At 35.9% G+C, this 24,832-nt stretch overlaps 1 protein-coding gene across 13 annotated transcripts in view; it reads left to right on the top strand.

The window, feature by feature from the left end:
• Window positions 1–24,832, top strand: part of MCTP1 (multiple C2 and transmembrane domain containing 1) — a 470,646-nt gene that overhangs the window by 243,309 nt on the left and 202,505 nt on the right. For 6 of the 13 annotated variants that reach the window (XM_037032112.1, XM_037032114.1, XM_037032111.1 and 3 more), the window contains exons 4-8: window positions 3,452–3,531; window positions 6,941–7,052; window positions 15,685–15,723; window positions 16,655–16,690; window positions 22,522–22,581. In XM_037032112.1, the coding sequence (XP_036888007.1) occupies window positions 3,452–3,531; window positions 6,941–7,052; window positions 15,685–15,723; window positions 16,655–16,690; window positions 22,522–22,581 (327 nt within the window). The remainder of the gene's footprint in view (window positions 1–3,451; window positions 3,532–6,940; window positions 7,053–15,684; window positions 15,724–16,654; window positions 16,691–22,521; window positions 22,582–24,832) is intronic. The other 7 variants (XM_037032109.1, XM_037032113.1, XM_037032119.1 and 4 more) reach the window with 3 other exon arrangements.

Genomic DNA, 24,832 nt, shown 5'->3' with positions numbered 1-24,832 from the left:
ATAGAGACTTTGTTTTATTCACTGGTATATTTCCAGTGCCTACAACAGTAGGTGGCAAGGGATAGGGACTCACTAAATATTTTTGCAATATATTCATGAATAAAAATATGAATCATTTAAACTGCCAAATTACAGCTCCCCTGAAGTCACGATTACATAGTGATATCTCAGTTGTTTGAGCTAACAAATCCCCATTTTTGCTGAAACCAGCATGAATTATTTTCTGTTACTTGCATCCAAAAGCATTTTAACTGATCCACTCTCTAATGCATTAATTAGGATAAAATATTTATTGTTATAAACTCATTTGAGAATGACGAGAATTGTTTCTGAGTCTCCAGGCAACTTCTACCTGATGTGGCCTTGTGTTTCCAGCACAGTGGAGTTGGGGGTTCAAAACAAGGATCCTGTGTGATTGCTTACATTCGACTCTCAAGAGCACCACCGAGAGTGGGTGCCCAGGTTATGGTTTTTACATTTCTGACGCCCAGTACAAGATTTCGGTCTGACCTCTTTCAATCCTGGGATTTAGAGGAAAGGAACAAACTTTTTAAACTTTGGGTTCCTCATCTGAAATATGGAAACAATACCTTGTTCACTGAGTTGTGTAAGAATTAAATTGAAAAATCTATGTCCTGTATTTACCACAGTGCCTAACATTATCATTAATGTAGACAACAGCATTGACCAGAGTTAGCTGTGCATGTCATTACTGTAGTGGGAGTCTCTTCTCCTTTTGTTGCTTTTCTCTGCCCAGTGTTTCTGAAACTCCACTGAGGGCAATGCTCCCTCTGACCAATAGTGTGTAGAGCTTGAAACGAAGTAGCGTATGTAGTCATTTCATTGACAAATGGATTTTGATGTTTCCATTCTGTCCCGTGTCGATGCCTTCACTGATGAACAGGAATTGAGAACTAAAATAAATATCTAGCACTAGGACAGTAGGAAGAACTCTCAACCACAAGAGTAAAGTGGGTTTAAAAGTTGAGTCACCCAGTTGGGCCGTCTACGCTAATAAACGCACTGGGTATATAGTTCTTCACGGTGTGTGTATGGATGTGCCCCAGGTGTTCTCGTTGATTATACATCACTATAGTCTGCCCGAAATGTTAAGCCTTAAGGTAGTACAGTTAGAAGAGATTGCACAGGAGAAATTTCTCTAATCTGTGGTGTAAATTTTATGTTATAAAATACACTACTGCAGCCACTTGCAAATACCAAGGTGTCGGTGGGAAAGATGAACACAATACTCACGTGATGTGCCACTGAGCATGAGACTAAAGCTCCGGAATGTGACTGATCAGGGAGGATATTTGTTGTGGGAATGCTGTGCTTTCTGCAACAAATGTACTCCTGCAAGGTTGTATGTAAATCAAATGACTGTGGGTTGAATAATTTAAGAGGCATTAGAGGAACTTATTACTTAAATAAATCCCCTTATGACTCTTCCAATCTAAGAATCCTTTTATAATGAAAAGTATTTATCTTTTTGTTTTAACATCGATTTTCCTTACATGTTAAATCTGTTTAAATTGAGGTACACCTGCACTAGAGAAAAAACAGGAACTGTTTCAGGCCTGCTGTATATATTGTTCCTTCTGCTTCTAGCTTTCTGACAGTGTGCTGAGAACTGGGCACAGGAGCACTGGGCTACGGGTTCTCTCAGGCTAATGGGTTCCCATATCCTGGAGATCTAATGAACTGGCTTGTCCTTTCAAGAGAGAACTTACCTATTTAGGCTCATATACTCCAGTACGCGAGTGTATGAGTTTCTATTTGGAAGGGAGAAGAAACACAGCTCCAAACTTCATCTACTAGCATTTTTTTCCATCTTGGAAATTTCTCTGACCTTCTCTGTTCTGTGTTTCTTTTCAGACCCTATTGTTTTCTTGACAACAGTTATCGAAATGTGTAATTACACATCACCTGTGCACCTCCTTGTTTAGCATATGCCTCCCTCACTGTACTGGAAACACAGACAATGCCAGTTTGCTCTCCACTGTTCACTCAGTGCCTCCCACATTGTCTGACACACGATAAGTCCTTGATCAATCTTGGCTGAGGGAATGAACAAGAAAGACTTAATAAATGGATTAAAGTTAGCCCATCTCCATTTACTTAGAGATTTTTTTTTAGAATCAGCCCTAAATGATCTGGCTCTGAGCTGTCTCTTCAGTCCCCTTCTACTCTTCATCTTTCTCAATCTGCTTTAACCACACTGACATTTTAATAATTATCCTTGAACATGCTAATTGCTTGCTGTTTCCTGCACCTAGAGCACAGGTGGCAAACACAAGGCCCATAGGCCGAATCCGGCCCTCCACCTCATTTTATCCGGCCCGGTACCTTGTCTCTAGCCCGCGGCAGCGCCGACCTCCTTGCCCCTAGTTAAGGAGTGGTTACATTTATACAGTCCTAAAATTACATTCGGCCCTTTGAAGGCAAGCCTGAGGCTGACGTGGACCCCTATGAAATGAGTTTGACACCACTGGCCTAGAATGTTCTTTTCATACTAACATGGCTTAATCTTTCTCATCACTGGGGTCTCCATATGAACACACTTCCTCCCAGAGGCCTTCCTGAACTCCCTGTCTGAAATAGCAGCTCCCACCACCCCCCCTTAGATACTTGTTTCCACAGTGTCCATCACTAATCTGTGCATGTCCATTTCATTATTTATTGGCTGTCTCATTCCCTAAGTGGAGATAAGTCAGGGCCATTGTCTGCCTTGTTCACTATAGTATGAATAAGAACAAGGAAAGGCACAGAGGAGGTACTGGACAAATTGTTCTGACCGAAGGAAGAAGTGCATTCTCTTTCTTCTTGTCCTTAGTTGTTGTTAATCACATTAACATTATCCACTAGTCATTGCTTGTGACAATAAACACGTAATCTAACTTAATCTTAATGTAACATCACAAAATGCTTTAATCATAATATCTCAGTTTTCACTTATTTGTAGCTTTAAATGGCATTGTGCTATAATATCATAGAATTTGTCTTCTATGACCCGAGAAATATGAAGAACTTGGAATGATATTCTCATTGTCTTTAGTTTGGGATGAAAGACGTATTTGTTGAATTTCATACCAACTCATTTGCCTTCCAGTATCGCTAATGCCCATGTAGAGTATGGGGAAACTTCAAAGTCTGTGTCTCCCACATGTTTGATGATCTACTATGTTTTATTTTATTTTATTCATCTTTCTTAAAGTTCTCCTTGGTGTAAATCAAAAATTTCAAGTTGGATATTAAACACCATTTTCTTTGAATGTTTTCTGACACATGTCTTATCACACTTTACAAAAACAAATATTTTTTTTTTTAAAATAAATGTTAGGAAACTTCATTGTTTTGGTGACATAGACAAGAGCCAATATTGTATCAGCAAGATATTTTTATATAAAGCTTATTTTTGAGTTGTTTATAATAATGTGTTTTGGCTTCTTAGGTATTTGACTATGACTTTGGACTGCAGGATGACTTCATGGGCTCAGCCTTTCTGGATCTCACACAGTTGGAGTTAAACAGGTGATTTCTGAACTGTCGTAAAATCATTACGCCTTGTTGGGACGATGGGCCAGCAGGATGGACAGTGTCAGCGGGTCTGGATTCTAGTTGCTGTTCTGTCGTGTGTGATTGTGAGCCTTTGTGCAAGGCAGGCCTTCTTAAGAACAGTTTTCATATTTGCCCAAAGGAAATAATCACATCTCCCCTGACTATGTGATTCAACAACTGTTTAACAGAAAAATTCTTGGACGCCTGCTTTCCCCTGGTACAGTGCTAAGTAAAGGAATCTAGAGAGAAAAGACACATTCCTTGTTCTCACATTGCCTGTCTGGTTGCAGTGAGGCATCAAAAAGATTATGCCTGTTAGTCATAGTTATTAATTTAAGAGTCAGGCCATCATATGGGAAATAAAACATGTGCACTTTGCTTCAAAGACAGCAACTCTCTTGTCACCAGAGCCAAAATAGAGTCTAATTGTGCCATTACCAGTAATCCTGGCTTACCGAGGAATGCCCGTGGAATGGAAGCAGACCAGTTGTATTTGCTCAGTTACAGTAGCTTGCCGTTGCTTGACTAGTTGTAAAGTTATATTTTCTACTAATATTATTTCTTGTACCTAACTATGGGCTGATATTTCTTCAAGTGCATTTCAACATAGGAACTAAGGATTGATTAATACTACAAAAGAAAAAATAGGCTTGAAAAGGGTCCAGTGCTGCCAGAATGGGTTGCAAAGGGAGCTGCAAAATCTCCTTTGGTGTTTGTGTTCGATGCTGCTGCTGCGTCACATGGCAGAAATAGCGGAGAGCGGTATAATGGGCTGGATTACTGCTCTACATTTCTACACCTGCAGATGTGTAGGGAAATAGAAATTGTAGAGCCCTTTCTGCGTTATAGTCAAACTAAGTTTGAGTCCACTATTGGTCTTCCAAAGGTCATTTGTACCTCAAAATGGACAAAAGGGGGCCTTTTCTGTACTCCCTTCATGTCCTTCATTGCAACCACAGTACAGGCTTGACTTAAAGAGAGAACCCAGCTGAGGGCCGGCTCCCCACTTCACTGCAGTGGAGGAAGTGCCCTAGGTGGTGCTGCTTACAGTCTATTATTGTAAAACTAAGCTCCAGCTAGAATGGGCTGTGCTGTCCTTCTACCAAGTCCATATTATATTTTCCATAGACTTATGTGCAAGGCTATGCAAACTACTGGACTTAATCAGAGTACATTGTACAGAGTGCAATTTTTCTTCTTCTCTGTTAGATAAATTATTGCAAAAAATAACTAAATGGAAAAATATGGGATAATTAAGAAAATCTACACGATCGCGGTTCGATTCCCAGTCAGGGCACATGCCTGGGTTGCTGGCCAGTTCCCAAGAGGGGACTCACGAGAGGCAACCATACATTGATATTTCTCTCCCTCTCTCCTTCCCTTCCCCTCTGTCTGAAAATAAATAAATAAAATATTTAAAAAAAAAAAAGAAAGAAAATCTATGCAAGCATTTGGTGTTCATGTTGCCACATTACCTACTTTACATATTAACTAACCATTCCCTTTCCCCAAAACTACCTTTTAAAATCACATACTACTTTAAAAAATTACATATCTGCAATTATGCCATTAAATTCCATGTACAAATTACATATCTATAATTATGGCATTAAATTCCATTTCTCAGGATGTAAGAAGAGGGATTATAATAATAGTCATATGAATACTTATGCTACTATATAATGCATTAAGGTATCTCTTTGAAAGAAAATAATAGATGTACTAAAGCACTTGCAAAAGTCCTTAAATCTTTATCATGTAATCATTATAAAAATGTAATGAAGATTTTTCTACTAATTTTTATGTGTAATGGTTAAAATCACGTTGTGATCTCCCTCCACACAAATATACATACAATATAATGCTTAATCCATTACATACTGTTAAAATAAAAGAAACAAGTTGTTATTTTATTACCATGATTGGTTGTAACTAAAATAACATTGGAACAATTTGCTTCACAGCTATTATAACACGTATTTTATCTAGCAGGTTACTTATTTTCAGTTAAAGCTCCTGATATCAGAAAACTGTTTATATTTTTAATAACATCATTCCTTGACTTGGTAAATTAAGCATTATATGAAAGAATTTTCTTCTATTATAATAACTTAGTATTAAAAGAAAGTTAGGCTCTCAACCCTGGTCATATGAGAAAATCATCTGGGAAGCTTTATCAATGTATAGGTTTCCAGACCCCACCCTGATAAATCTGCAGTGACAGCCCGAGTCCTTACGGGCAGAATTCAGGACTGTGCACTTTTGTAAAAACTCCCCAATTGATTCTGATGTGAAACCAGGACCAAAAGTTCTCATTTGGACCACGTTACCCCATCCAACCTTCCTCCCAGTGGGAGACTCCAACTGGATCATTTCCTAAAAGTTAAGATCAGTGAAGACAAGGATCTTATCTTTGGCTTTGACCCTTGGTTTTTACCCAGAAACTAGCCTAGTGTGTGGCATTTGATATGTGATTAATACATGTTTTGTGAATGAAATTAATGAGCAAGTGACTAATCAAGCAAAAGAACATTACTAACTTGCCAACATTTTAAGCTTCAAGTTTAGTGCCAAACTTTTCACAGTCCCTTAGGTTTATGGAGGGCATGAACCCCTATTTGTTAAATATTAATTAAAATATGGAAACAAGCTATCACTATGCATTGTCTATTGAAGGTATACTTTGCTTGCTTTCTAAAAGTGATTGTGGGTAATGAATAATTTATAATCTCTTCCTCAGAGATACATAATTCCAAAATCTTTTAAGTATTGATCAAATTATTGATTTCTTTGTGTTTCTGATTCTAAAAATTGTCCAGGCATAAGTTTAGACAACCCCAAAATAGGAACACTTTTGTAAGTATTGGAATTTCTTTTAAGTAATTATACATTGTTTTTAAAGTATATCTGTAATATACAAACAAATTATATTTTTCATTTTTATCTTCTCTCATTCTTTTTTTTACTCTATGTCATACTCCTGATTAAAAAAAAAAACTTAAATAACCAAAGGAAGCTAGTGGTCAATGAGTAAACCTATTTAGTTGTTGGAGTCAAATTTATAGAAAATAGCCACATGCCTTCTGTGTGTTCAGAGACCAGAGAGCAGGTACGTGGAGGTTTCTCTATGCTGCTGTGGGCGTCTGGCCTTTTGGGCAACCCCACGGCCTTCCTAGAGCCCCACGCAGGACTGAACTTATCCAGTGAATCCAAGTGTAGCCAGTTGGCCCATGACTATTGGATAACTTAATTTATTGATGAAACTTTAATAACAACAAAAATTGTAACAGGAGTGTATAGGAACAAAAAAGTCTTCATATATAATGCATTTTTGGCTTATTCATTGAATAACTGTTCAAAATCTTAATATTTTTCCCCACAGGCCCACAGATGTGACTCTAACACTGAAAGATCCCCACTATCCTGACCATGACCTTGGAGCCATTTTGCTCTCAGTCATCCTCACACCTAAGGAAGGAGAGCACAGAGATGTGGTAAGTCCCTCCACAGCCTCGTAGGGCTGCTTTCTGTCCCTCAGACTCACTCTCAGATGTGCACTCAGACACCATTTGGGTGCTGTGAGACTTCTCTGAGCCTGGAGGTTATAATAAAGACAAGCGGCCTGTGGAAACCTGGCCCATTCTTTGTTTCTGTGAGAATTCTGGGTATCACTAGTACCTGTATGTTGTATCTTTTTAACTCACATTTCCTGTTCTATGCTCCAGGTCAGAACCTCTTGTTGTAAAATAGGAAACACATTTGCATCTCTTATTATAATTTTATTTTCCGATTTCTGACCTGTTATATTGTAGACAAAGAACAGTGTTCATTCAGGGAATACATTTATTAATTTATTGAGCATTTGGAATTTTATACCGAGGTGCCCAGACCTTGCTGTTTTGACCATAGTGTCAGGTGCACCTTAACAAAGAAAATGAAGTGTGTTATAACAGAGTTTGTGCCTTCTGGAATTTGCTGAATAACTGAGCACCCTCCATCTTTCTGGCGGGCTGCCATCCGGGCGTTACCCATTCCAGCACTGGCTGGCTGTGCTGCTGTGCCCTCCATGCCACTCTGAGAAACTGACAAGGACACCGAGGAGCCGCTTACTCCAGCATTGCCAGAGGGACATAAAAAACTAGTAGGTCTGACCCACATTGGGGTGCTGTCCAGTGCACTTTCTGCCACAGTCTACCAGCGATTACTTATTAAACTCAATGTGCTTTCGTGTGCTGGGAGCTACCCTTGCTCGTTCTGACTGTAACTCATTTTAGCAGTAGACATAACTTTTCAAGCAAGTTCAAATACCCAGTAGAGCGATGTGTGTACTGCTGTCTTAAAATAATGCACATTTAAACTTGGTATGTATTGTCTACTGAAAAGGTATTATTGCTATTTCTCTCTAAATTGTAGATAAACACAGCTCCATGTTCGAATTAGGAAGTGTTTTAAACTCATTGAAGAATTCACTCTTATCAATGAGCATTTTTCTCTATCTTTTAAAAAATTAAACAGTGAGTGCACATACTCATATGTACTATTTAAGCATGATTTAAGTGTCTGTAACTTTATTCAGTGAGGAAGAAATTTCTCTTTTCCAGCCAGTGTTGCCAGTTAGTGCCCACCATGAGAACTGAGCCCGGTGGGAGAGCACGTATGCGTGCCTATGGAGAGGCCCCTGTGCAGACAGAAGGGTAGGTGAGGACCTGGTTCTCGGTAAGAACCCACTTTAGCCAGGTCCTGGGCTAGACCCTTAGGACACAGGAAACTTATATCCATTGGACAACTCGGGAGTCAAATAATCACTGAAGAAGATGTGTAATGATGTGATGCCAACTGTTTAAAGTGCCACGGAGGAGATGTACGTGTTGCTGTAACAGCAAACGTAGGGGAATGTGTTCTAGTCAGGAGGATGGCGATTCTCTAAGGAAGTCAAATGGGGGCTGAGGTCTAAAGTATACGTAAGAGGTAACAAGGCTTTTCCCAGGAATAGAGAAAGTATTTTCAGCAGCATAAACGGCTTGTGCAAAGGCCCTGTGGCTAGAGAAACCATGCTACTTTCCAAGAATTTAAAAAGTGCTGGAGCTTAGAGAAGGTGAAAGCGAAGAGAGTGTGGAAGGTCACGGTGGCAACTTGAGTGGAAAGGGATGCGCAGACGGCGCAGGGGCCATAGGCCACATTGCAGTCTGTGGTCGTTCCTCAGAGAGCAATGGTGAGCCATTGAAGAGTCTGTAACTGCGAAGGGCATAATCATGTTTGCTGTCTGAAAATAGCTCTGTAGCTACATGGCAGAAGACAGATGGAAGATAAGGATGCTTGTAAAACAATTAGGGGACTATTACAAAAGACCAGGTGGAAGGTGATAGAAGTTTGGACTAGAACTGTCAGAGATAGAAATGCAAGGAAATTGTCTGCTTTATTTATGGGAAGTAAAATAAACAGAAGTTGGTGATAGTACTTTTTTGCTTTGGGATTCTGTGTTATTTTTAACGAAGGGAAAGCACTTCACAAATGAAAATACCTAAGTGCCTGAGGTCTTGTATATCTCAAACCATGTAGTTATTTGAGTAACTTGATGATAGATGGACAGTCTACTAAATTTTTACATTAAAGAGATATGCATTAAGTACTCTAACATCCAACTGAGGGTTTAAAGGATCAAATAAGTACCAGGTGACCTTGTGATGGAGGTGCTACTTGTTCTAAATTTCATGGAAGTATATGTCAGCACAGGCAGAATAGTTCCTATTTCTTTTCAACAATTCTTGCAAAACTCCTTCAATATTCATAGATGCTCAAACTTATTATTTAGGCACAATGTCTTTCAAATTAGAAAAAATGATTTAATAATATTTCAGTGCCTGGTTTTTGATCATCAATGATTCATCAAACATGAGTAGAAAAAGTGTGGGTTACATGAAACAGTCACACACTAAAATCTAGCATTATTCATCTTTTCTTCCATGTCCTTATATCTCTTCAGCTACACTCACTCTTAACACGAATAGTTCTTTCTGAAATCCTCATGCCATTTTCTTTACTCGAATTCCTTTGACTACCTCAGCTTCCTGAAAGAAATCTTTTTCTGACAAGTACTTTTTATTCCCTGCCTTACTTCATGACCTTCCACTTCAAAGTCCTAAATAGCACTGGATTTATTCTGTGGCAACTGAAAAATAGTGTCTTCTTGCCTCTTTCTAATGTGGATTCTCTCCTGTCTTCTCTCTTCTTCGTCAGAGAAGCAAGTGGCTTGGCCAGGACTCAGTGCCTCAGAAAGGCATAACAGTTGCAGCTGTTACTAGGCTGGCCTGGCTGGGGAACCACCCTGACCTCAGCCACATCTGAGGAGCAGAGAGCAGGGTGACCAGTGTGTACTGGCTCCTCCTTATGGGCGTGGTCATGTGATTAATAGCCAGGTATATGGGGTTGGTTATAGAGAAATGAGGTGAGTTGGTGGAGTGGGGAGAAAGGATAAAGTATTCCTCATAGGAAATTCGGTTGAGTTCCCCAATATCCTGGCTAGTCTGATGTCCTAGATTTGGATTTGTGTTTCTAAACAAATGCTTTACATTATGGAAATTCTTAACAAATACACATAAGTGGGCCTTTTGCTCTTTGCTTTGGTCCGTGGAGCGGTTCTTTAGCTATTTTATTCATATCTCTAAAACTGTTAAGCAACACTAGTTACAAGATTTTCAAGACTAAGAGCAAGGGCCATTTGTAGGCACCTATTTAGAAAAAACACTTACTAAATATCTACTAAGCATGTGCTAGATTCTATACCTCCCTCTTCATTTTTCTTCTAAGTGTTCAGTGACTTGTTTTCTCTGATTAAAGAGAAACTCTCGATATGGTGGACTTCAAGGTTCACCAGGGATCAACGTGTGTTCCCTCCCTTGTACCCTCCGTCCCAGCCACGCTGGGAGTGGTTCCTGCAGTGGTTCATGCTGTAGTGGTTCCTGTAAAAGTCACCTTCTCATAAGTACAAGCTTTCTTCAGTGTCACTTACACTAGCTAAAATAAATCTGTAGTGTACTTCTCCTCATCTGTATCCTATATACCATCAGACTGGTAAAAAAAATGTACATGTCATTTATTGCTCCTGATACTTTTCTTATGATGACTTCTCTCAAAATCTAGCCCAGCTTTCTGAACCTAACAATTATTCAGTGGTTGTAGATGAATATCTGTGAGGATTTGAAGAGATGCTTCAAATATGCAGGGAAAAATATTTTAAATCTTTTTTCCTTCAATATACAAATCCCTGAGGTTGTCACAAACAATATTAAATAATGATTTAATTTACCTTTTGCATGCTTAAAATTAGTAGGTTAATGAGAATGGGCTTAATATCTGTCTGTATCACTTGTCTGAAGATTTCTTTTTTTTTAAGATTTTAAATTTTATTTTTAGAGAAGGAAAAAGAGAGGAAGAGAAATATAAATGTGTGGTTGCCTCTCACCTACCCCCAACTGGGGGTCCAGCCCACAACCCAGGTGGGTTGTGTTGATGGGGAATTGAACCAGTGACCCTTTGGTTCACAGGTTGGAGCTCAATCCACTAAGCCACACCAGCCAGGGCTAAGGTTTCTAATGATGACAATGATTTAGAAGTAGGTCACTTGGTTAGATTTATTCCCAGATATTTTATTTTTGTTTTTGCTATATCAAATGGGATTTTTTTCTTGATTTCTGCTTCTGCTGATTCATTGTTAGTATACAAAAATGCCTTTGATTTCTGGAAGACACTGAAATAGAGATCAGGCTGACAATGACCAGAAGGGAGGGAATTTCAGGGGAAATAGGGAAGGGATTTAGAGGAACATATATAAAGGATACATGGACAACAACTGAGAAGGGTGGAAATGGGAGGGAGCCGGGAGCATGGGGGGTGGGGTGGGATAGGAGTAGTGGACAGAATACTGTACTTAAAAATAATTAAATAATTTTAAAAAATAGAAGTAGGTCACTATATCTTCTTCATTTTGTAACATGTCTCATGTTTTCTAAATATATTTCTCAGGCATACATTTGAAGTTTGTTGGTTAAAAACAATCAGAGATCCAATATATCTTCAAATTAAATTCTTATATGCCTGAAATATGTAACATATTGCTACAGTAAAAATGACATACTGAACTTTCACAAATTATCCAGGAACAAACCTTAAAGAAACCCCAACTCAAAATGCAGTAAACCAGAAATTAGTTACTAAATGATCACAATCCCATTCACTATTTAGAATGATATAGAGGGAAGAAATAGAAGATGATTTTTCATTGACTTGTACTCGGAAACTTTTAGGAGCTCTGTTCTCTTTCATTCTTAGCTCAGAAATAATCTTTTTAAGCTTTTGGGACCTAAGACTCTGGTTTAAAAACCACATGTTTACTCTTATGCCTGTGTTTAAAAGATTTTGCTAAATATTTTACATTTAATGAAATGGAGAATGCAATATGAGTTTCAAGAGCCATTAACAAATAAATCCTAACAATCAAATAGGAAATGGAACATTAATGGTAAGAAAATGCTATCAAAATAGGGAGAGATGACTAACTGGAAATAGAGTACTTAGCATTGAAAAATGGTAAGATATCTAAATTGGCTTGTGAGTTTTTCATACATTGTTAATACTGACAATACATACTGTGTATAATGCAGCTGGAACAATTTCTCCTTGCATGGATTGCCAGTTCTGGAGATTAATAACTGAAGAATGGATGGAAAAACCTATCAGCCTGCTAAATCTCTTAATCCTCTAAAACATGCAATGTGTAATCATAGCAATTTAAGACATATAGTATAATTAAGGGCCTAAGTATTTCATAGTTGCTTATATTAAAATCTTCTCCATTGAGTTCACAACTTGAGTCCTTTGAAAAATATCTGAGATATGAAGATATACATATATGAGTCTATGTATATGTATAGGTATATGTATGTGTGTATGTGTATATATTTTTTAAGTTTCTGGCATAGTGTGTATGAGAGATTAGAATCTTCATGGGGGACATGCTGCAGAGTCATATGATGCAATGGTCATCTCTGTTTTGGATGCTTGGAAATGTGTAGTGCATACATGTGTGTCCTGTGTATGATAGTTTGGTCCGATAGTGTGTCTGAGTCCTTTCGGACTCTTTTTCTAGCAGAATGCAATCCACAACTTCCTTCATTGGAGAATCTGTGAAATAAAAGGGAGTTCATTTGTGTTAGACACTATCTCAGATAGTCTAGACCTACAAATTGCTTGGCTAAAGCTAAAGCTAAAAAATAGAAAATTCTAAGAAACATGTGATGTGACCCTAGTTGGCCTTTAGTGAATGAATTTTTTTTCATGTTGGTTTATTTTTGAAAATTTTCTGAACTACTTCATAGCGAACATTTGGCAAAATATCCACCTGTGAAATTGTGTTATGTTTTGTCATATGTATGTACTATAATTCTGTGATTATACCCATCTGTATGTACCCATTCTGTGATTTTCCTTATATAGAGAGACACTTAATTGCCTAAAAAAATCACTACAACAAAAAATAAAAGCAAAAATTTGATTGAGATTGTGGAATCTTTTAAAAAAGTAATCAGTTTTGCAGTTCTATCACAGGCCACCTTTTCATGCTACTTATGTTTTATTGGCCTCAAATAAAGCTGAGCTCCTGATAAAGAATTTTAATTACACTATGATAATATTAGATAAGGACACTATCAAAAACGATTTCATGTTTCTCAGCTGAAGCTCATAGAGCAAAAACATGGATCTTCTTTTTCTATAATTAGCTTCACCTCCTGTGTTTAACATTCTGTAAACACTCTTTTTTTCTAACATATCTCACAAAGAGAAAAGGTAACAGCATTAATAGTATGTCTGTTGAATTCACTTAAAACAAAACTTTTCTGTTGTTTTCAGTTTTATTGAATATACCTTTAACCCAACCATCGGAAAAGAAAAAGGAACTTGGGAGTGAGACACTCAAAGCTACTGTTTAGCTTGTTTTGGCGCAAGATTCAGAACGTTTTAGATAAGATCGAGGGCCATTTTGAGAGTCACTGGGTCTAATAAAAGAACCGAAGGAACTGAATCAAGAAAATAATGAATTGGTTTTCATGCCTGTCAAATCTTCCGTATTCATACCGAGGGGAAGGACTACTTACCTTTTGTTCAGATCAGTGTCCCAGTCTGAAAAACAATGCCATGCAACCTGTTTGTAAAGCCCATTGTGAGAGACAGGAACAATGCCAGCCCTGTGGTTTGTCTTACAGACTGAAAGCTGTTGCCTGCAGCGGTCTGAGTCAGGGGGTGTGGCTTGGACCAGCAGTAGTGAGTCTGTAGGTAGCGTTACCCTGGAATTTAACTTTTCCTAAAGTTCTTAGTTTCTTTTCTGTAGTATAACATTTCTTACAGAGTGAAATTTTATAAGATTCTTAGATGCTAGATGGTGATGGTAAATGACCATGAGTGAAGAGATTTTACTTTTTGATTTCTCTTAATTGTTCTGTTTATTTGACTCAAAGTATTGTCTCTAGGAATTACCCTTCTTTGTCCATTGAAACTCTGCTTTCTGAGAAAGTTGAACGTTTATCATCTGTCTCCTAATGGAACAGTTTATGTGAACACGTCATGCTACAAGAGCGTTTCGGTTCCAGTTGCCTTTTAGTGATGGTGGAGAAAGTGGTACTGGTGGTGGTGATGGGCCGATGATGCTGATTATTTCAATAACTTATTTTACATCAACAAGCATTTATCACCTGTCCACTGGGAGTGCATCTCCACAACCCAATGGTGGGTTTTGTTGCTTCAAAATGAATTGGACATTAGTACTTGGAAACATGTAAAATCCTCCTATAATGGTATTTAATAACAATGTTTTGCAGTTTCCTAGCTCCATTTGGGGAAAAATGGTGAATGATTATAATGTTAGGAAATCTGCTACTTTTCCATATTTTAGTCAAAATTTAACATAAAGCATCTAGAAAGAAAATATAACCCATAAAGCCACTATCCATGGAAAAGAGGAAAATATCTTTCTTAATTTTATGCTTTTCTCATTCTCTATCCTAGAACATCTCCATAACTTCCTTGTCTTAGTTTAGGCTAATGGTTGCCTTCTATATGACTTAGTCTGATATTGAAATCTTTTCTTTCTTGTACTTTTGTAATTTGTGAGTGGTTTCTGAATGGCCCTGCTTTATGGTGAATCCTGCTGAGGGAGAAATCGTTCTTAAAAGCACAAGTGCACTTTCTTGATACACAAATAATGGCAAGCATTTCTATAAGCTATAGTCTTTGCTTCAAATATTCCCTATTCTCCAATTCATCTCCCTTAAAGACAGTGATAAAGCTAAGAGAGGGTAAACAGGTTAATCAGAAAGTTAGTACCTCAATGTTTATTGAGAAATTTTTAAAACCGAAGAGGAAATTTAAAAATCTTTGGATTTTTATGACTTATACCAATGACCAATGATCTTGGGCATTCTTCACAAATCTCCATAACCTTAATTAAAGTTTGTAACCATAAATACTTCTTACTAACACACACACACACACACACACACACAAAACTAGTTTAAGGGATACATTATGGCCAAACATTTAGCAGGAAGATCTAATAACCATCACAATATGCAGCATTTTTTTCTCAACTGAAAGCTTTCACAGATCCTGATATAATCAAAGATTAACTGAAAGTAGAGGCAATTCTAAGATGCCTTAAAAGCAGCAGACTTTGAATGCATCTGAAGAGAAAACTTATTACCAATACATACCTAGTAAAGTCATGGCACACCGTCAACCTCCCCTATCAAAGGAACAATTGCCAGTCATGAGACTCAATGTTTTGTGTGTGTGTGTGTGTGTGAACAATTAAGATAGTTAAAAAATTGCCATTCTACTTAAAATGTACTGTTTTTCTGTACAAAAAAAAATTAAATAAATGAACTTTCACCAGAAAGACTGCTTGGATGTTAAAGGTGCTGCTTCTAGCTGTGCGTGGAAAACAATTTTTGTCTTTTATAGTCGTTGCTAGAAAATGTTTTCTTTTTAAATGTTAAGCTTCCTCTAGAAACCAGTTGGCTGCCCTATTCTATACTTGAGTGGTAAGATAATGAAAATGCTTTATTTCATTTACAGACAATGCTAATGAGGAAGAGTTGGAAAAGATCAAGTAAGGTAATGCTTAGCATGTGATCTTTCAGCTTTTCTTGTTGAGAACTATCAATCAGCTGCTTTCCAAAATCTCTTTCATACCTCTTCAATTTATACCATGGGATTTCATCACTCTTCAATTATTTATTTTTCCCATAAACTTTCAGCAAACCATGTGTTGCTTTTTAATTAAGTAGAAGTCACACTGATCAGTCACAGCCAAATCATCCTCTTGCTAATCTCTGGTCACTTTCAGCATCATTCTCAGCATCTGGTTTCTGTTACCTGTACCACAGGGTCTAGAAAATGTCTGCTCTAGATCAGTAATGAAATGATGAGGCGAGGGTAGAACTGACTTCAGAGAGAAGGAAGAAAATTCATATAATGTACTGTTTCTGTTCACTGAACATGGAGGCTAAGGTTTTCAAAGCTCAGATGTCCCTATATTGCTACATCTTTGGAGCATATAACGAGAACAATTTTTCATCATTGCTGCTTCTCACTTCAGCTCTTGGGGTGTGAGAAGAGTTTATGGTTCCTATAATTTACTGGCTCTTATAACTTGTAAAATATATGAGATATAAACTAAATTTCTAATTTGTTCTAATTTCTTCAATGGTGGTACCACTCTTGGCCACAAATAGTATCAAGATAAAATTGACTTTTATGTGAATACTCCTTAAAATCAAAGGGATTTTGTTTGTGAAAATCTTGTTTGCTCAAATTTCTATTTAAGAAGCCAGTATTCTTTTTTAATAGTGACTAATTTTTTTAGACCCTGGAACATGACAGTCTTTTTTTCCCATTCTGATTGAATCATGCTGTTAAAATTTTTTTATTTTTGTCATTTTTATTCCTGTAAATGAAGAAAACACTTAAAATATTTTTGCATTTATGGTAATCTCTGCATCACTTTAATAAGTCTCACTATACATTTTCTTCCCAATTTTTGTAGCATTATGACCAAAAGATAATTTGGCTCACAAAAAAGGTAAAAAAATGCAAAGCATTTTAAGGAAACTTGCTGGATATTTCTGATTTAGCGTTCATTGTGTTTTTTTTTAATTGACTAAAATAAAGTTTCAAGAAGTCTTGAAGAAATGTTTGCACTGTTTGTATTTCATATTATAGTTTTTCTTTGTAATTATACTTCAAAATTAGTGTTATATTAAAGTATATATTTTTAAAAATTCATGCAAGTCAGCTTTCCTCATTTGGTATCAATACTATGATATATCTGTATAAAAATTTATAACTCATGAATATGTGACAGTATTCTCTCTTCCAGATATAATTAAGATGCAATGCTAGAGCAGGATACTATGTAATATTTAGTAGTAATTAGTGGGCATAATCCATTTTATTGTATTGTGAAAAAGAATAACATAAAGATTCTTTAATTCATTTAATTTATATCTAAATTTAATTTCAATGATAAATGAACTGAACATAAATCCACTTGTTTTTCTTTGGTCTGCAAAAATATTTAAAAATTAATAATAAATATCAAACTCCACTGTTTTTATATCTAAAATTCTTTGATTTTATTTGTTATTAATAATCCATTTGTATATTCAACCTGGTACATTTTTCTAGCTTGCTGTTAAAGATGCAGAATTTCTTGTAGTAACTCTGCACTCATTGGGTTACTAGCAGGTTATTTTTAGTGTATATGGTAATATGGCTTTTGGATTTTTAGCATAAGGGATTTCCAATTCTATAAAATTTAGTCCAGGTATAGAATACTGAATAAAAGAAAATCAGTTCATTCATTTGTTTTTTATGAGAATGTAGTGAACAATTGATAATTCATTCAAATTGTCCCTGTCTCCTAAAATATTTGCCATATTTGTCCATATTGGTGTCACAAGAACAGAACGTTAAATCCAAAATCCAGGGAAAGTTTGAAATTTCTGTTACCACCAGTCTGCCATCCTTCTCACACTCTGAAACTGCTCCCACAAGTCTATCCTCCAGGGAATAAAGGAACTATGATGATGTTCAAGTTCAGTAGTCCTTTCTCATCCATGGTTTTGCTTTTCATGTTTTCACTTACCTGTGGTGGATTGTAATTGAAAAACACTAAATGGAAAATTCCAGAAATAAACAATTCTTAAATTTTAAATTGCATGCCATTCTTAGTGTGATGAAATCTTGAACTGTCCCACTCCATCCAGCTTGGGATGTGAATCACCCCTTTGTTCAGAGAATCCATGCTGTACACTTCACTCCGGTTACTCACCTCCCAGCCACCTTGCTTATCAGATCAGGTATCAGAGAGACAGAAAAACCCCATTTACATAACTTTCACTACAGTACGTTGTTATAATTGCTCTATTTTATTATTAGTCATTGTTAATCTCTTACTTGCCTAATTTATAAATTAATCTTTATCATAAATCTGTATGTATAAGAAAAATAGTGTCTATAGGGTTTGGTATTATATGGTTTTCAGCATCCCCTGAGGGTCTCAAAATTTATTCTTTGCAGATGGGGGGCAAAATTGTGCTTCCTGAGAAACTAAGAGATGAGTGACTATACTGTGTGGTTTTACATTCCTGTTTATTATGTTACTGTTTTGTGGAAATGTATCTCTTTTTTAATTATTTAAACCTTCTCTGAAGATTCTTGTGTGGATAAGGGTTTTTCCTCTTTTATTGTTGGAAAGAGGATATAATTTATTTGCATTACATTTAAATATAGGTATTTTATTTTTTATGTAACTATGTTTAAAATCAAATTCATACAAATAGGTCATTTCTTCTTTAGAATCTTAATGTACGGAATGAAGTTTTTTGCTTTTTATATCAGGGCTGTGATATGCAGCCTATTTTTGAGCATCAGTGGTGAATATAAAATCTGAGTAATATAAACTTTGTAACAAAAACTTACATAAAGTCAGATATTCTCTCCACCATGGAGCTTTTTTCCCATTTCCTTGTATTTTTCCAAAACCATGGAGAAAGGAAAAGCTAAACGTACATAATGTTTTTAATATGCACAACTCCCCAGTACTAGTGAATCAGCTCATGGAATTCCCTATCACTTAAATATCTGCTTGTCATTTTCATCATCTTGCCAATAATGGATTCTTTCAATGGAAGTCTTATTGTTTGTGGCACTCACGTAACATGGGGTTGTACTTACTGTTGAAAATACAAGATGAATAGCCAACTTGACAGCAAGGAAATTGTAATTGCTGCTCAGGGCTGACACATATTATTTGGAGTAAATGTGTTACTACCTAATAATTAGTAGGAAAAAGTGTACTTAAACTTACTTCTGAAAACAAGAATGTGTAAAATGTGTGCTGTGTTTGAATGGTATTTAAGCCAGTAAATAATTATGAAGTCCGTAACATCGCCTCTTCTGGGTGTGGTAACATCCTTTAAAGCAGGCTGTGTTTCTATCAGCACACTTTCCATCATATATATTTTTAATTCTCCCCAATGTTCAGTAGTTATAGAAAAATGTTATTTTAAGAAGAAAGGGGTCAATGTCTCTCTAAACTTGGGCAACTGGACAATTATCCAGTCAAAGACTTTTACTTCCATGACAATGCATTTGGCAGAGAAATGGTAATACTTTGAATTAGTACAATATTTTATTCTTTAGAAGAAGCTCATCATTGATAACTTATTCTAAGGTTAAATCATTCAACAATAAAGTTTCATGAACTCAGAAGAGAAGATATATATTTATTTTGTGAATGAATTTTGTGGGGTCAAACAAAAAATGGAAAAATAATGAAATAATTGTATCTATAGACAGTAAGCAGAAATTATTTTACACTATGTATGTGTGTATTTGCAAAGAATGAGTTTATCAGTGGATGTTATAATAACAAACTTACATGCTTTCAACAAATCACTTTAATTGTATGAGAAATAACCATTGTGATAATGTATGCACATGTTGCAATTCATATTCTCAACAATAAGTTTAGAATTATTTTTTAGAAGTGTTCGTTCTTTGAGTAATATAATATGGACTCTGCGGTCACATCTCATTAGCATACCTTCTATTATTTAATGGCTTATTTTTTAAGTAATGTATCTTTTTTTATAAAGATTTCATCATAATCACTTAGCATAATTTTAATGAACTATAAAACACTTTACTCGTTGGTTGCATGAAGTAATTTTAATAAGACTTTTGGCAAGAATATTATTAACTTAAACTAGAGAACAACTTTCAACTCTGTAAGTATGCAGGGCATGGTTGAACCTCGCATCCTGGATGTCACATTAAAAATCACCAATTTAACAATTGGTGAAAACATCTAACTGCTTAAATTTAACAAATGGTGGAGACACCAATGAAAACAATTTTAAGCATCTCATATGGTCAGTCAGACATAATAAAACAAAAATGGTCATTATTTAACAATGATCAGATCCTTTCTACAAAGACCTCATATCCTGATAATAAATAGGTAATTTTGTAAAAACAGCAAGTATAAACTTTCCTGGTTATTAGTACTGTCAACTGTGAGTGACCAGAATGGTTTTTCTTTGGTGCCTCATTTAAAATTATTATGCGTATGTACTTGAAAAATGAGGCGCTTGCATGTTTTTGAAAGAAAGATAAAACTGGTTCAAACGCTCACTTTGCCCCTGTCTGCACTCCCAACACTGTTACTTGTCAATGCCATAAAGTCAACCTCGTGGTTAAAGCCCCTGAATTCCAAAGTGCAGCAATGCGCACTCTTAGAGATGCAGCATAAGCATCTCTTCCTACAGGACTGTATTTTTACCTCCATTAACTATACTCCTCTATTAATTATAACTAAATTTTAAAAACCTTAATCAATGAAATCTCTCCCCACCCAAAATTGATCAATCCCATTTGCTCTTTGCATACTAGTTACGTAATTAGGTCTTTATCCTCTGTGTTTATCTGAGGAAGAATGAAAAGTATGGAGTTGGCATGGTTTCAGTATTAGTTACCTTAGAGCAAGCAACATTTAAATGAATTTACAATACTTTTAAATTCTAAATGGTTGTCTTACTTGTGACTGTCTTGAGTTGAGAGCCAAGACTTTCACACCCATTTATGTTGCCATAACACATTTTACATTAAGATAAACTTACTGTTAGGTGTACAGCTTACGCTATTGATTCTGGGGGAAAATATTTGTGGAATGAGACTTCAAGCAATTATTTCTTTAATATGATACTTGAAATTTTTTTCACATGTTGCTTAACATGCTGCTTAGTTAGAAAAAGAACCGAGAATCAAAGTAAGAAAAGAATTGGCAATAGGAAAGGAAACATGCATCTTTTCTAAAAATTAGAACAAGGTTTTTGAGTTAAACAATAGTGTAGCATCGAGAAAAGACTGCAGTCATTCCATCTCAGGTTTCTGCCCCAATGTTCGTAAACCAGTGTTTTCTTTAAGGATTGTCTTCAGAAACTGATGTGACAATGTGCTCAGTGTGACAGGTGAGAGCTGTGACTGTAAACTGATTATGTAAATGAATTATAACTTTGTAGTGATGGTAAACAAATGACCTGAACCCAAGACCTCTTCCCTGTGACCTCCGCCATTAGTCATGCTACATAACCAAACCCCGTGCAGGTGACTTGGGAAAATGTAATTAGTTTCTTTAAGAAATAGAGTTCATGTAAAAAGCACAGGTAGATTGCATAAGTGATCTCTGATATAACCCTACTTTTAAACTTAAATTATTCAAGTTGTTGCGTACCCTAAAGGACTTTAGTTTATTGTTATTTTCAGATAGTGTTGCTATCCTACTTGAAGGAATATGTATCCTCAACCAACTAAAGCTCCAAGTGGCTAACAGTCAATCAACAAGTGTTTATTGAACATCTACTATGCATTAGGCATGATTTGAGAGGCCGGACCACTGAGACCTTAGTTGCTAACACAAAATCATGGCGTGATCGAAGAAGTTATAAAGCTGCTTCCTCTTTATCACAATGTCAAAGGTTGATCCTTTCCCATAATTGTCATAGATTTCCCTTAATTTTAGCATAAATGACACCCAGGTATAGCAGGCAAAACATTAAAGTTTAAACGATCCATGTAGTTCAAATTTTCTATTTAAAAGTATGTAATTATGTTTTTTATTTTCTAAAGTTGAACTGTTTTTGCATTATGAAATCTGAGGATTAAGTAACAAAATATCCAACATGAATTAGTTGCTTTGTTTCCAGCCCAACAGTCATCTTGCTCAGTGTTCATTTCTTTTAAATTATCTTAGAAAGCTCAAGTTAACTAAGTCATTTATATATATATATACACATACGTATACACATATGTGTGTGTGTATATATATATATATATATATATATATATAATAACACTAGGAAGATTTTAGTAAGAAATTAAACCAGGTATGTGTTTGACTAGGTATGTATTTCTAAGTAATATTTTTGCTATTGTTCTTTAAAAATACTCTGAAGGTCTGTGATGTTATATTGTTTTGTTAAAAGGAACAGATATCATCTGACTTATTTCAAATGCATAAGATATGCATAAGGTATGTTTAAGCAGTTCTTTCTAAAATAAAATGTTAGACTTTCAGATATATTAATCAGCAGTTGAGAATTAAGAGGTAAGTAGACTCTTCAAAAAATTACTGAAATTATCCTGTCTACATTTTACTACTACCAATATCAGATATGAATAAGATGAAAGCTTTAATTTATTCAAGAGAAGAAAATTCACAATTTATAAAGCCCCAGCATCTCTTTAGAATATATAATTTTGGCATTTTTATTTGTTTTGAATTTGTTGGACTAATAAAGTATTCTCAAGAACACCTCAAAATTTAGCTAAATATTTGTTTGTTTTTAGGACCTCTCAAAAAATGAAGTGGTTGGATCTTATTTCTCTGTGAAGTCTTTCTTTTGGAGGGTAATGTCTAAATCCTTTTTATTAATAATCTTGCTTTTTGGTTTTGAATAGTCATTTTGAAACAAATATAAATTAAGAAATTTACTTTTAAAAATAGGCTCTTAGATGCATTCACTTGCCTACTTTGTTTTTGTCATTCATGTGATTGACTAATTGTCCATTTGTAAAATCTGAGAACTTCGTATATTTAATATATTTCTTTGAAGTTATTTTCTCATGGGACCAGGTTTATTCCAAATTCTTAGTCGCTGAGAGGCCCACCGACCTCAAAGGGATACAGCGGTGCTGTCTTGAGCGTCCATTTAGCTGCTTTTCCCCTTCTTTTAAAATCTGCTCCATCTATTTGAGAAGATTTGTTCTCTATTGTAGTGATCTCACACTCTGTACATACTAGATAGTTAGTGTGCTTTCTTGGAAAAAAATCTTATGAATTAGAAAACAGGAACTCTTTTCTATGAAAATTCCAGAGAATTTGTTTTAAATGCCATTGCAATTTAATATTATTTACCTTCATGACTTAAACATAAAGAGCTGTATCTACTTTTTCCTCTGCTATAATTCTGCATTATGCACAGCATGAGGTATTACTAATGCACTTACTACTATGCTTTCAAATGTTTTGTTCTTTGAAAATTTACACTTGGTACATGACTACCTTAGCAATAGATATTGTAATGAAAATGCTACACTCATAGGGCTTTATTTTTTTATTTATTTGCTTTTAAACTGCTCATCACAGAAAATAACTTTTCTCCTTTAAATTTTTAAGATTAGTTGCCTTGTCTCTTATGCCAACCACAGGTACTAGACTAAGTCATGCATTGACTTGACCAGTGAGCGAGTATAAACCACATCTATTTATACTCTGTTCCCTCCACATACACTTTTTGGCAGTCTTTTATTGTTATAAGCTTATTTTAATTATTATATCCTGTTCTTTTTCTTTCAGTCTGCTGATGGCTGCCTTCACTAATATTATTCTCTACCTTTGCTAAAATAGTAATAATTCCTTTTATGTGTTCTTGCATTATCCATGAACACACAGAGTGACTGCTTTTGAATTGTCTCATTATCCTAAATAGGAAATAGATTTCTTTTTTTCAAAAAATTGTCTCTGTTCTCCTAAGACCCACAAATATGGTGAATTCATATGGCCCACTCCTTTGCCAAGTGAGCAGAATTCAGGGGCATTCTGTGTTGAGTTTGTTCTATGCACAGCAAATGTGTGGACTCATCCTTATGAATGAAGGCTTGCTACCAGACCGATTCCATATGCAGTACTTTTTAAGGATTTTCCTTTCAAATGACTCTTTCAACATCTTCTTTCCATTTTCTTTTTCCAAATTAGTCTTTCACTTATACAATACTTTCCATTTGGTTGTATTCATCCTTAAGTATTCCCTATTAACCTTCCTTAATCTCTTGAACTGCCTTATTTTAGAATAACAAGCAGACAAATTTAAAAGATAGCTCTTTTAAAAATTTAGGTGCAGTCATCTAATGTCTTTTTTTTCTGAGAATATGTTGAGTGACAAATAAATTGAATCATAAAGGTCAACCCTTCAGTGGTCATTTATTTTACCAATTGTGGGGGCAACTTTGCCTGCAAGTCTCCCTGTCCACCACAGATGAAAATGAAACTACCAAGACATAATCTGCTTGGGGAGGAGAGGTGGCCAATCTCTCACAGGAGAAAGACCAAGAGCTCCTTCCTCAAGAGCTTTTATTAAGTTTGTAATACACAGGAATACAGGTAAAGCTCATCAATCAATGTCAGGCAGCAAGGATCAAACAACAGATAATATTTCAAAGAAATCTGAGGGCTTAATCTGAGCCAGTGCCTGCAAGTTAAGGGGGTTGCAAAAACTTTGGGAGACATACTTATTTCCTGCTTGGACCCTTAACATATCAATGAAAGCACACTTAGCAAAGCAGGCTTCACAAGACTTTGTGAATTTTTCCTTATGCTCCATCACCCTGGATCCTGCTCTAGCCATCAAAAGGCTGCACCATCTTCTTAGTCATAGGTTTTCAGACTTAAGTGGGTTAGAGCCAGGAAGTGCTTCTCCCAGAAGGAAATGGGAACTCGGGCTATGCCAGAATAGCCGGTGGGGGGAGAGGAGCTCTCACCTTCTCTTTGCTGCAGCCCCCGAGTCCTTCCTTGAGGGCCTCCCAAGTGATCATGTCTGGCTTAGGTTGCCCCTCCTCTGAAGGGTTCTACCCATCACTGACTAACCAACCAAGCATTGGG

The sequence above is a fragment of the Sturnira hondurensis genome, unplaced genomic scaffold (genome assembly GCF_014824575.4).
Source record: "Sturnira hondurensis isolate 20B ecotype Veracruz unplaced genomic scaffold, ASM1482457v3 Scaffold0021354, whole genome shotgun sequence".
Lineage (NCBI taxonomy): Eukaryota > Metazoa > Chordata > Mammalia > Chiroptera > Phyllostomidae > Sturnira > Sturnira hondurensis.
The sequence above is the reverse complement of the archived record's forward strand: the minus strand, read 5'-3'. Positions and strand labels throughout refer to the sequence as shown.